The 15,141-nt window shown below is 28.7% G+C and overlaps 1 protein-coding gene across 1 annotated transcript in view; it reads left to right on the plus strand.

The window, feature by feature from the left end:
- The window catches only part of LOC132924477 (leucine-rich repeat-containing G-protein coupled receptor 5), an 82,971-nt gene extending 71,637 nt beyond the window's left edge, over positions 1-11,334 (plus strand). The window contains exons 9-18 of the mRNA XM_060988827.1: positions 143-211; positions 3,102-3,245; positions 3,355-3,495; positions 3,576-3,641; positions 4,010-4,153; positions 4,300-4,371; positions 4,466-4,770; positions 8,062-8,238; positions 8,318-8,512; positions 8,611-11,334. Of these exons, the coding sequence (XP_060844810.1) occupies positions 143-211; positions 3,102-3,245; positions 3,355-3,495; positions 3,576-3,641; positions 4,010-4,153; positions 4,300-4,371; positions 4,466-4,770; positions 8,062-8,238; positions 8,318-8,512; positions 8,611-10,154 (2,857 nt within the window). The 3' untranslated portion in view covers positions 10,155-11,334. The remainder of the gene's footprint in view (positions 1-142; positions 212-3,101; positions 3,246-3,354; positions 3,496-3,575; positions 3,642-4,009; positions 4,154-4,299; positions 4,372-4,465; positions 4,771-8,061; positions 8,239-8,317; positions 8,513-8,610) is intronic.
- The last annotated feature ends 3,807 nt before the right edge of the window (positions 11,335-15,141 follow it).

Consider the following 15,141-nt stretch of genomic DNA (forward strand, 5'->3'; position numbering starts at 1 on the left):
ACGTATATTACTATATACGTTTCATCTTCCATTTTTCTCATTTTTCGCGTCCGTTTATATAATACAATATATTATATATAATAATAATATAAAATACCGTGCGTATGTAACGCGTATTAAAAATCTCGTGTGTATTTTCCAGGGAACTCGACGACAATCAGTTGGATACGATCCCGGTCGCTCTTGCCAAGTTGACATCTCTTCAGGAGCTGTAAGATGATTATTATTATTATTATTATTACCATTGCGAATATTTTTTAATAAATAATAAAATAATATGTATAAACCACGTTTATATATACGTGCGCACACATGTACTAAACTCGCGCCTTTAACTCATTGAAGTGTGTTAGACGGTTTTTGGCATATGAGGCACAACGGTACTTGTCCACTTGGGTTGCGGTTTTTGCACCTCGTTTATAAGGTCGCCTCCCCTGCAATTTTCCCCATCACGCCATAGTCTGGTGTTTTAAATTCAGAATTGTCTGTATTTTTTTCACTTTCAACGACATAATTATTCGAAAACTTTTTCATTCGCAAAAACCATTTATAAAAATAAAAATAAATACGCTGTACCGTGCAATTCGCATTTACGACATATACTGGAAACCATGTTTCAAATGTTTGTGTATATTTATTTTGTGTACCTACTCGTATATTTAAATGAATGAATAACACAATTTGAATGGAAATTGCTATTTAATTAAAGACTAACAGAATTTTTACGTATGATATTATTTTTATAATGGAAATTATAATCTTATAAATGCATATACTGTTAGAGATTTACGACACATTAAAAAAAAAAAATAATAATAATCATAGATCTCATAAGGTTCATGAAAATAGTAATAATAGTATATAAATATAAAATAAACGAGAAATAGTTTTTCTGTAGCTTTAGAATATTTGGCTATCGTTAAAATTGTTATAATTTTTTACTCAAAAATATTTTAATATTTTAATATATATAAATTAAAATGTAATAATATTAATCTAAGAATTTCATTTTCATTTTTATAGCTATAAGTTTTATGTACAATAAATTTAATTTGAATGTATGTATAGGTGTGCTTGAAAGTTATAAATTTATTTGAGACGTAAAAATGAATTAAACGCATATAATTTAATACTACATTTTTTAGTTTTTAATAGCTTTTGTACAGAGTTTTAACGATTTACTAGCTATTTCAAACGATGGAATTATAAATTTTTCTCGGTTTTTTCACTTAAAAACCGAGAGTAAAACCGTTTGAAACACCAATGCTTTATCTTTTTCAACACCTTCGAGGTCCGAAATTTTTTTTTATTTATTATATAACGTAATGTATTTAAAAAATACCATTTAATATAAAGATAATATATTTTTTAATATCTTTCATGTTGCCAAAATATAAAACCGAAACAAATTATTTATTTCTCATCTTTACTCGTTATCTTGAATATAAAAATGAATAGATATAGACCTATACAATTAATGATATTACGTATTTAAACTGTTTTAATGTCATATTTATACAAACATTTTTTTAGTTCGATTGTTAATATATACCTAAACTAATAACACATCTATGAATGTTTATAAATTCACTATTTGGAATACGTCCAATAGTTTTGGTTATAGCTAAAATTAATAAATAATTATTGTTAATCTTTGGAATAAACTTTGAATACGTTCCAAAAAATAATAAACGAACTAATATGAAATTGCTTACGATGTGCTTTATAAGCTTGCTACAATAAAACTATTTTGTGAACAGCGTAAATATTTTTAATGACACGGTATCATGAAATAATAACAATAATATAGAGTAATATAATTGTTAAATATATATATGCATAACAATGAGTTTTGTCTTTTGTATAAAATAAAGTACTTTTGTCTGCAATATTTCTATTGTGCTAGTTTTAATTTATTTAGATTCGAATCAGATAATTATTATATAATCTAATTAAAATCGAGAAATAGTATTTATCAAATGGAAGTATTAATATAGAGTACCGATATTCATTATTCGCGTTTTTTATTTAGTAATGTACCATTTTAAATTAAATAATTACATTGAAGTATAAACATAATGTATTTCAAATCGATTATAGTTATATTTTATTTACATCTATGTCGACAAAATAGTTTGATATGTCTATGTCTAATATCCTCAGGATAGATTTATACGTATTAAATGTAAATATACATTAGAGAAAAAATAAATATCAAAAGATAACACATACATCGAAATAAATACAAATATTAGAAACGTTTCAGATACGTATATCATACTATATCATACAGATATAAATAAACATATTATTGTACATACATTGGGAAGAAAAGAAATGTGTATTAAAAGTAAAGTGGGTTAGTGCACTAGAGTCGTAAAGAGATATTATGATATGTAGAATACTATTATGGAGAGTAAAAAAAATGAGAAATGAAAAAAAAAAAAACACTGTAGAAAATAAGGTCCTCAGAGTAAGTATAATATGACGTTTATAAATAACATGATTTTATGAAAATTTGAAAAGAATAGTGTTAGGATTTGTTATAGGTATTTCGGGTAACATAAAGTCGAGACATGAATGAATGGCACGACGGTCTTACTATACTGCGCAAGTTATCTTCAGATAAATTTTGTACTTCATGATAATGTATAACGTATATAATAGATGATATACGGCTTAGGTTAAGTTGTTGTAGAATAAAGTGTTGCATAAAATAAAAAGTGTTGTACTCGAAACAAAAAGGTCCTGTCCCCGTTGCGGTAGCCTCCCGAAAGACTTATCAAAACATTATTTCAGATCTTCTGGTAATTTATGACTAAAATAATACGATATTGTTAGTATGGGGTAAAATTCGTATCATAAAAATCTTTTCAGGACACGTGTTATTTACAGTTTTTGTAATAAAACGTAAACGTTTGTTTGTCATAACTTATTATATCATCCATAATATAGGGTATGGATTACACGAATTATTGTATTATACATATTATATAATATGTATATCACATATTATAGTATTATACTGTGCATAATATCGCATACGGTGCTGAGGTATTAATAAATAACGACAATATTGATATATTTGCGATATGTTTTAGGTCGTTGTCTGGCAATAATATTAAGTTTGTGCCTGAAGGCGTGTTGCAACGATCACAAGGTCTAGCGTTGCTCGAGCTCAAAGGCAACCCTTTGATTGGCGTACACCCATATGCGTTCGCTTCCCTGCCGAAATTAAGAAAACTGTGAGTGTAACCGCTCTAAAAATTTAACACGTTTTTACGTCCCAGTGTGTTATATTTATCCACGCTGTGTTTTATCATTATAAAAATAATAATTTTATCGCTGTTCCAGAGTATTGTCAGAGGCCAGAGAACTCACCGAATTTCCGAATCTCAACGGGACGTCGGCACTCGAAGTGCTCCGAATCGACCGGGCGAGCATTTATTCGATACCTGATACGTTGTGTACCACGTGTCCTAAACTAAAAAGCCTGTAAGTGATACTACTCCGCGCAATGCAATAACGAATCAATAATATTATAATTTATTGAATTTTCGTGTATGTTACTTTAGTGACGTCAAATCGAACAGATTATCTAGGATACCGAATCTCAATAAGTGTAAAGAACTCAGAGTGCTGTGAGTTGATTTTTGTTTTCACACGTATTTACAATGACGTTTTCATAAAATATTTTATATTATATTATTGTCGATTTAAATGTTATTCATTCGACAAAATAGGTTGAAAAAATACAAATTACCATTATTTATTTTTCATGATTAATATAATTTCAAGAGGGTGATGTATCGTGTGTAACAATATTATGCACGATCAAAATACAATGGATAATTTATTGTAATTTGTTATCAAGACGAACTATATTCAATGTAAAATTACGCAATGCCTAATTAAAGTTGATTATTCGTTTCGTTGTAATAGCTATAACATATTATCATATTGCACACAAATCATAATGCATAAGATTTATTCGAATTTGATTTTGCAGAGATTTGGCAAATAACCATATAGCGTCATTGGACGGATCGCTGTTCCGTAATCTGACTCATCTCCACGACCTGTTACTTGGTCATAATTACATAACTTCGATACCCAGAGACGCCTTTCATGGATTAGTTCAGCTTAAAGTCTTGTAAGTGCGACGATTACACTACCACTAGATGTCGCTGGCACGTTTAAAACAGAAATAAACGTTGCTAGTTGAACATCTCGACCACGAATAGTGCTCACAGATGGCGTAATAATAATAATATTTATAATAAATTTTTGTTTATCCAGGGATCTGGAATCCAACAAAATAGACCGTATTGACGACGAAACGTTTTTGTCATTTACCCAACTGGAAGATTTGTACGTATCCGCTGATATAAAATATCGTATTAAAATTATTTCTATCAATTACGTTTATTGTATTTGAAAATGAGTAATAAAAAAACATTTACAGAAACGTGGGCAAAAACGTATTCGAACATCTGCCTACCAAAGGACTGGAGAGATTGCTACATTTGAAAACGTTTAACAACCCGAACCTCAGACAATTTCCGTCTCCCGAACATTTCCCCAGAATTCAATCTTTGGTGTTATCATATGCCTACCATTGTTGTTCGTTTTTGCCCCTCCAGTCCGACGACGATTCACCGCCCTCTTCCCAGACGAGTCTTCACGAATCTGTCATATTTCCAGCCAACGAAAACGATTTTGACATGACTCTCTGGAACTCCAGCATGTCTGACATATGGCCTCAATTGCGTTAGTATAAACACAACAGTATTCATTCGAAATATTTAAAAAAAAATATATCTACAGAACAAAGCTTCGTGATTAAATTAATCTGAGAAAAAAAAAACAAACACAATTATTATATTGTGCATTATAAAAAAACTTTTAATAATACAAAATACATAAAATAAAATTCAATTGTTTTAAATTAAAAGCATTTTCACAAAATAATATTATGTAATAGTATCTAATGTCATACTATAAAATATTAAATTAAAATGAAATAATTTTTCTATAAATAATTGAATTATACGTTTATATATATATATATATAAATTTTTATTGTACATAGAGAAAATATACAGAGTTTAAGATGATGTATAAAATGTATAATAAAAAATAAAAACATTAACCACCTCTATGAATTGCTTGTGGTAGTGGTGGAAAGTTAATATAACATAATAACATAATACAGCGTATAAAAAAATTAACTATAAAATATAAAACAGTCCATAAACTATATTAAAAAAAAAGAAGAAATAATTATAAGTTAATTATTCTTTATTAATTACATTAATCTAACTTACTCGTTTACTTGTATTATTCTTTTACTTATATATTCGAAAATATAAAGATAAATCTTTATTAAGTCACACCTTTTGCAATACAGAAATTCTAAAGTATTTTGTCATTTTTGTTATACAAATTGTGATATCATCAAATTGAAAAAAATGGTCGTTGATCGATTTCGAAATCTTTTGCCCAGCGTCCTTTTTGCAATTTTATACTTTCATTCTAAGTTGACTGTGAATTAAAACAACTTTTCACATTATTAATATTTATGTATTTATTAAATGATAATTAATGTCTTGACGTATCACTCATCGTACTCAAATTTAGTTACGATAACTAGTGGCAATACAATAAATATAAATACCTATATTCGTGATATTTAAAATTTATATTTTCTAAATACATAGTATGTAATGTTATTTTAAATAGATGAATAATATAATTATTAATTTTAATGATACTGAGCTTAGACAACAATATTAATATTCCTTAGTTATGAAAATATTTACATTAAAAATTATTCATATTGAATAATAATAAAGACAACTTAATTATCAATACTTTTTTATATTGTAAAATAATCATTGGCAGAAGGCGTTTACAAATAAATATTTATAGGTGGCTAATATATACAAAGAGTGAGAAATAACACTGTTACATGATTTTTTTTTTTTTTTTGATGTCTGCTCAGTATCCATATTATAATAAAAATGATAATAATATGTATATGTTATTGAGACGTATTGAATTGCAATTTATAACTGACATTCGTGTGAAATCTAATATAGGTACACGGTTGAAGTACAACAGAAATACACATTTTGTTATCATGTTTCGTAACGTCAAAATAATTTATAATATTCTCCGAATTTTCAATATTAATATTCAATATAATATAAACTTTAGTTTCTTATAGTAATTTTGTATTTTGTGTATATTTGGTATTATATAAATATACAAGCACGTACTTTTAAAGTTTTTTTTTTTAAAAGGAAAAAGTTATTATATTTAGTTCTTAGAGTTTTCAAACCTGAATTTACAGATATTATTACCTGAATATCATATTTAAAAATTTAATTTAAATAACTAAATTATAATTTTAATGATTTTCACTGAATATATACTAACATAATTATTGCTGATATTACAATTCTTAAAAACTGAAAATCGTCTGTTGAATAATGAAATTATGTTTGATTATACCTCGATTTTAATTTAACATGATAGGTATTATAAAGTTATTTTGTTTATTTTAAATAAACAAAGACATTTGGCAAAAAATCCAAAAATTTTTTTTAATTTTCTCATGATGTGGACAGTAACTTTTTTGTTAATTCGTGATTATCATATATAAATATGGTTTACTCCTACGTGTTTTCATTCTTGTTCCAAAATCATTATTATATGGTATTTTTCAATTTGACAAAAGTTTAAACTGTATTAACTTTAAACTGTGATAAGCATTTTAATTTATTTATGTTTAACTAGTTCCTTATTAACTCAATTGTATAAACTTTATATTATAAAGAATTTAACCGGATGATAAAATATGATATATTGGTTTTGAAAGAGTTAACAATTTTTTTATTTTTATAACAGTTCATCAATTCTTCATACTAAAAAAAATATAATTGGATATTATTTTTGAAAACAAAAAACAATACTTATTGACTTATTTTACAAATAAGGTTATATATATCATGTAAGTTAAATACCGATAACCCGACATTTTTAATATATCATGCCTAATCATTCTCTAATAAAATTATTATCCTCTTAGTAAAATACCTAGTAGTTATGATTAAGATTCTAAGTGATTTAACGATAAATATATTTATTTCACGATGATGGTTTATATTACCTGTCATCACCTTTCAGGGAAGTAGAATACTATGAATTTTAACTTTGAGGGTGAAATCTGGTAGAAAATTTGATCTGGTTGGTACTTTATAAATGTAAAATTTTTGTATTTAATCATTCTGCTGTATTACTAATAGTAAAAAAAAATAATTTTATAGCTGTATATATAAAAAAAAAAGTATACTTATTAATATGGCTGACAAATCATTTTCGTTCAGAATTGTTTTTTTGTATAGATACCATTGATAAATAATTGAATTATAATTTAATACATCCATTTAAGTAATCTACTCGACATGTAATGTGTAATCTTACCAATAATCAAGTAATAAACGTTCATGTAACACATTGATAAAAACCATGTTTAATTAATGGTTCGTTTAAATTATTACTTCATCAATATTAATTCAATAAATATAATATATTTTTTTTAAATATTAAGGCAATCATAACTTTAATACGTACCAATAGTGTTAGCTGGGAGTGGCATCAATACTTAGTCTCTGTACCGTGTCTGACTTGTTTTTTTTTTTTCGCTACAATAACAGCAAATAAAATGTCAAATAAAAAATTCTATTGAAATAATACTATTATCTACTTGAGATTTTTTCAAGTATTGTAGAATAAAACTTTTGGAGTTATTTAATTTTTTATATTTAGAATTGTGCATTTATTGTTCAGTAAACGCTCGCCATCTGCAAATGACATTTTGCGTTATACTAAAAAAGTCATCCACCCCCTTTTTAAATAATTATTAAATTTAATTAATTCATTCTCATTTTTGTTAATATCTAGTCAACTGCAAATTATATATTTATATGAAACTATTCATGCATTTATTTTTATATAAATATAAATTTAAAGTTGAAAATCATTATAATTTTACAGAAAATTTAAGTAAAAAATTTGGGACGCAAGTCAATGATCTGTGGGATTCATTTGGTTCAGACTTCACGTATCCCGGAAATTTACCATCGTACATGGAAGAGTATTTTGAAGAACAACAATTAGAAGGAAAGTCACAAGATGTAATGTCGTCAAAAATTAAGTGCTTACCACTTCCTGGTAAATATTTATATTAATCCATAGTTATGTGATATAATAAGGTAACGATAGGAGATTTAAATTAAATTTTTTGCTATAGGTCCATTCTTGCCATGTCAAGATCTATTCGATTGGTGGACATTGAGATGTGGAGTATGGGTAGTGTTCTTATTAGCCATGTTGGGCAACGGAACTGTGGTATTCGTGTTAATATTTGCCAGAAGTAAAATAGACGTGCCCAGGTTTCTTGTATGCAATTTGGCCGCAGCCGATTTCTTCATGGGCCTCTATTTAGGTACCGTATTAAAATAATATAAAAACCTGTCCAAACACTATAATGCAATTTATCTATCGATTTCTAACCGATTTGTTCATATAATGATCATTTTACAGGTATATTAGCTGTCGTTGACGCTGGCACTTTGGGAGAGTTTAAAGTGTTCGCGATACCTTGGCAAATGTCTGCAGGTTGTCAGATAGCTGGAATGTTGGCAGTGTTAAGTTCAGAACTTTCGGTGTACACACTGGCCGTCATCACACTGGAAAGAAATTACGCGATCACGCACGCCATGCATCTAAACAAACGCCTGTCACTTAAACACGCGTCGTACATAATGCTTTGTGGTTGGATTTTCGCCGGTGGGATGGCCGCGTTGCCACTGTTCGGCGTTTCGGACTACCGCAAGTATGCCACGTGCCTGCCATTCGAGACTACCACTGGCACATGGAGTTTGGTGTACGTAGTATTTCTGATGTTTATAAATGGCGTGGCATTTTTCATACTCATGGGATGTTACTTGAAAATGTATTGCGCCATCAGAGGCTCCCAGGCCTGGAATTCCAACGATTCGCGGATCGCTAAACGTATGGCGTTGCTCGTGTTCACCGATCTGCTGTGCTGGGCCCCCATAGCATTCGTATCGTTGACAGCTATTTGTGGCTTTCACCTCGTCTCGCTGGAACAGGCCAAAGTGTTCACGGTGTTTGTGTTGCCGTTGAACTCGTGTTGCAACCCTTTTCTGTACGCCATACTGACGAAGCAGTTTAAGAAAGACTGCGTGATGATATGCAAAGCTATCGAAGAGTCGAGAGTGACCAGAGGCATCGGAAGGTGTAGACACAGCTCCAACTTCAGTAACAGGCAGACGCCGGCCAACACCAACAGTCTAGTTGATAGGTCGTCGCGAGACAATTATCCACATCCCCCGTGCAGCTGTAACGTTAAATTGTTGGATGACAAGTCCGTGAAAACAGAAGAGACGTTCTACGATTGGCTGAACATCAAATTCAGAAGGATAATGTCGTGTTTGCAGCGAGAGTCTGATTCGGGCAGACAGTACATGAGGAGCGACCGGTACGCCTACCAAATCGCTGAAATACAGCAAAAACAACATAAACGTGCGTCGTCGATGTCTTCTAGTGAAAATTACAGTTCGTCGAGATCGGATTCGTGGAGACAACACCACCACCACCACCATCATCACCATTGTGGTGTGCCCTTGAGACTTCTTGATCCAAAACAGAGACGTGCCAGTTCGTGGATTGTGACGAGGAAGACTTCACAAGACTCAAATCTATCGAGCTCGAGAAATGACAGTTCGGGTTCTGCCAACACGGCCAGCACTAGTGTAAGCACAAGGGCTTCCAGGTCCAGCGTAGGTTGTAGCGATCACAAACCAAAGCCTCGGCTGACTCGCCAACCGGCCGTTTTAGACGACCCTGAGCTGGTCGTGGGCGGTTCTCCTAACAGATTGAGTGTTCGATTTTTGGCGACTATTCCTTCGGCTGCCGAGACAAGCATTTACAGAGCAGACACTGAGGACGAGGATGATGAAAACAGAATGGACGATTCGTTGAGGCCAGAAAATTCACCAACAACTACTGCCAGTGAAAGGACTACACCACCGGATTCTAAACCATCGTCCCCACACAGCTAAAATGCCACTATTTTTTTTATATTTAGTAGACTTTAGATAATTTCGTACATACATTTTATAGTCATACCAAGTAAGATTCTGAGACATAGCCATCTCGATCAAATATAGAAACAAATGATAACGTGACACGTGATAATATCCTCTAAAATGTAACTCTTAATGATGTAACATTCATTATTATTATTAATACTATTTAATAATAGTTGATCCTTACCACACGTGCGTAAACAACTAATAATTAAAATATTATATATTCTAATGTATATTATATTAAACTATTATGGAACATTTTTATAAAAATGTATTACCTACATCATTTTAATCTTTTAAATATCGATGAACAAAAACGCCGAGTCTTAACTTATGTTTTTATAATATTAAATTTATAATATATAAGAATATTGTCTTTTAAATTACATTTTTTTTTTTTTTTACTTTATTTGCCTATTACATAGTGTGGGCAAATATTCTTTATAGTCTATAAACATTCGTAAGTAAGTAGATCATAATTATAACATATTATTGGTGTTTTAAGCCAATATAATATTCGGTTTGACGAGCTTTAGTCGATCGGTTTAAAGACGAGTTATATATTATAAATGAATATAAAAATAACAGCTCGAGCCAAGACAATACTCTATAGCAAATTAACTAAAAAGGCTGTGTTTTAGTACAAGGAATGACGATATAAATTACGTACCTAGGTTATTATATTTTAATAATAATAATGTTTTTTTTTTTTACTTTAAGTTTGTGTAATATGTATGTTATAAATAAATATGGTTTTGCATTAAAAGTATATTTCAAAGCAATTGTACGTGTGCCTTAAATACAGATACTTATGACGTAGTGAAAAAATAAACTTCTGTTTTGCAGTTAATTATAATCCGTGAATGTACAATAGTGAAAATATGTAAATTTGAGACGAGGAAAAAATAATTCTGTCGCTACGTTCATAATATTTATAAATTATAACAGCAAGAGTATAATATACTTTTTCTAATGTACTCATTGACAATTGCTTTGTGGGATACTTTTCTGGCAAAACTGTATGTTCGCCTGTTCCTGATTCGTGTCATTTTTGCCGGTTTTTTGTACATTTTACTATAATATTTTATGTAATAAATTATTATTCATAATTTTGACATTCTATTTTTGATGGGTGCTCAAAATCAACATACTTTGTGTACGATTTATTTTATTCCTTATTTAATTTGTATCTAAATTAAAATTTAAGTCCCAGCATAATATAATGATATGATATTGATGCGGTCCATCTCAATATAGTAGGTTAGAATCAAACAGTTAGGCAGAAATATTTCGAAATCGTTTGACGCTATAAAACATTTTACAATACATTAACAACAAAATAAATGTATAATTGTTGCTTAATATTATAAGTAAAAGTAATTCAATATTTGCTTAAAATGTTATAAAAAAAAAGAACTGATTTGGATTTGAATTATTACAACTAATATTGTTTTGTTATTAATAGACAATATTCTGGCTTTAGCTGGCTTGAGTGGTTACAATTTTAACCACTAGGTACTACGGATATATTGTTCCATCATTTTAAACTGAGTAATGCATGTTCTGGTTTTACAATGATGTGTTTTTGTTTTTTTTTTATATACCTATGGATGCCTGTCATCACATTTTGAGTACAGAAAAATTAAAAAAAATTTCAATTTTAAACTCTGAAGGGTGGTTTCTATTACATAATAATTTAGTTCATATTAGAGTGTAAAAAAATCGAGAAAAGCTTTTCTAAAAGGTCAATTACCTACTCGTGCAATACCATGCTCGATAAAGTCGTATTATTTTAATATGTTGTAATTTAAAAATAAATAACTGTAGATCGGTACTTAAAATTGATACAGTATATATTATTTATGAGCACTTACTAATCATGATACAAATAATTATATAATATATTTTTTCTTACTGAGCCGTAAATAAACATAAATATTTAAATTTTTTTTTCTTCATAAATGTGATAAATTTTTTTTCTTGGAAGAAATAATTTAATTGATTCAAATCATTATAGGAATTAAATGATGAAATTTAGAAAATAAAAATATACATTAAACAACCATAAGTAGTTTATTCTATTTTATCTGCAGTTTTAGGATAAGTAATTTGGCCACAGTTTTGTTTTTATCAATTTTATGATATCAAACATTGTTCGAAACTTTATTTATTTCATAAGTTTAATCGTTAAACTTTCTTTTATACTAATTTAGTAATTAGTATACATTTTAAATATTAGAGATGGGAAATTTTAAAAGAGTTACCGTTTTATATACCGAGAAGCAAAAAATCTCACCAGTAAAAAGTCAACTTAGTAATAATAATTTAAGAGTGTTATGTATCTTTTACGTCTTGATATTAATAATTAAAATCATTATATTGCTACTTCGTTATAATTTTCCGTGTTCATTTTTACGTTTAAAATTCTGCTCAGTACTAAAGGTTGTTGAACGTAAATTTGAATAGTGAAATCGTTATATTTCAAAAACCTTTGAATAATATTTTAATTAGTTCTGCGAATTATACGCGTAGCATAGTTAAATTAGTTTCCGTACTTCTAATATTATGTAGTGTGAGATCCGTGTTAAAATTATACGTAATATGATATGTACGTAAACCTATTATGCGGGGCAAATTCCATTATGCGTTTCCTTAAACCAAATATGGATTATTATCTAAAACTTTTTTTATTATTATCGAAAACTACTGAAGTGGTGAAGTTCTAATTACTGTACCTATAACATCTAGTAGTTTAGCACCCTACAATATAGAGTCTGCACCGCCAAATGATTGGAAATTAATGATGTTGTAAAAAATATGTGTTTAAATGCTCACAAAAAAAATATAACATAACAACTTAGTCATTTTAATATTAATATAACAGTAGGTAGAAGATACCTGACATTTTAAAAAGAGTAATTATTGTTAACATAAAATACCATGTTAATAATTAAATAATGTAGACGTGTTTAGTTTTAAATTTTTAATCTTTCTTATTAATTTGATTTAAAAAAAATATTATTAGATAACGACAATTTTCAACAGACAAGATGGGTTAGGTTAGGTTAGGAGAGGTTTGAAAATCCTAAATATGTCTATGATTATAATTTAATTTTAAATTATGTTAGGTTTAATATTGAGTGAGGAAAAAACTGATTTTTAAATTAAGACACCTACTTAATTTATTTGTATGTGCAGCATACTAATATCATATTATATAACTGCAATATTATGGTATCAGTATAATTTTGAATTGATTCATATTATGTGTAAATATTACCAATGACCTAACCCGTGTCGATTGGTGAACGTTTTACATTACAACACGAGTTGTACAAATAATTTTAAATGCCTAAGACCAAGGGCGGGGCGGTTTCAAGACGTAGGCCAAAAGCTTACCATCATTCTGTGACCCAACAATTTCTAATTGACATGTTTCACACATCGGACGTGTTTCGATTATTAATTCACTTAGTTTGCATAATTTATGCTAAGACGGCTACTGTACACTACATTTAATGTAGGTACCTAATTGTGTTGAAATATTGGCTAAATAAATGCATTATTATAATATATGGCGTATTATTATAATAAGTACACACTCAGCGCATGTGCATTACTCGTAGCACGCGTGTCAATACTTATTTACTTTGAAACTCCACTTTAATTTGGTTTTAAATTGAAACAACTGCAAAAGTACAAATAGAATTACTGTTGTGTTAAAATTATCGCATAGTACACTATTATTATAGTATGAATTCGAAACAGTAGTTTTCAATTCGTTAACCCTCCGAACGTTTGTAGTAGCTGTGGTAGCTGACAGCGAGTGAAGACAACTACAACACGACTGTTCTAGAATAATTGCATTATTCCTTTTTAAAACTATAGACGATGACATTAACATACTGCAGATTAAAACCAATAAATTATTTACGTGTTATATTATAATATAATATTACCTAACGTTAATAAAAACAAATTAAACTCGTATATTAGCAGGACAAAATCCGTTTTGAAAAAAATAAAACACGGACTTGATAGGCGCCATGCCTTAGTTTTCCGATTAAATTTAATATTGAAATCCGGCCAGGTCGAGTCATATAATTTAATATACTGCCAGTAAAAGAAGCTCCTGTATATTTAAATCACAATAATTATTTGTAGACAGGGAATCTTAAAGATTCAGTGCACTGATACCTTATTAAGTATTCCAGTCAGAGTCACCTGGTAGTATAGGGTTTATGCAGCAAATATTAAAGTGTGCCTTATATAATACTTTTGTGTAGAATCATATTTTCATGTTAAGTCTGCAACGTTTTAATAAGTACAATTGATAATATTTAAAATCGCTCTAAGTCGACGCCTAAATTAATCGTATCGACACCATATGACCACGCAACCTTCAGTTTATCTAAAAGATGCATAATATTTATTTTATAACCATAATCAATACCTATCTAGTTAATGTTTTGAATTTTTCAATATAATATATTTATATATTCAAGTTCATCGAAGATATAGCATGTTTTTCTTGTACTGAAATAAATAAAATAATTTGTCTAACGTTTATCTTGTGAAAATCGATGGAATCATTTACGTCTTAGATATAATCCTGCTAAATAACTGAAAAAACAAACTGATAGATACTTAAAAAAATAAGGAGCATAGTCTAATAATAGTTTCACAAACGGACATTTTTAAGAATTTTTAAATTAAGTTTTGATATTTTATGTCCTTAATATTCAACGAGATTTCTTCTTGAACAAGGTAATAGACAATAGTAATAATATTACATAAACTATATTTTAAGTACATTATAGTTTCAAAAAAAAAAAAAAAAAAATAGTTTATTCATACTCATAGCTGATTTTAATAATCACAAAAATAAAAACATATCAAACATATCATTATATTGTTATAAACTATTAATTTATGATAATGTTTTATTTTATTTTGA

Source organism: Rhopalosiphum padi, chromosome 1, assembly GCF_020882245.1.
Source record: "Rhopalosiphum padi isolate XX-2018 chromosome 1, ASM2088224v1, whole genome shotgun sequence".
In the NCBI taxonomy this organism is placed as follows: domain Eukaryota; kingdom Metazoa; phylum Arthropoda; class Insecta; order Hemiptera; family Aphididae; genus Rhopalosiphum; species Rhopalosiphum padi.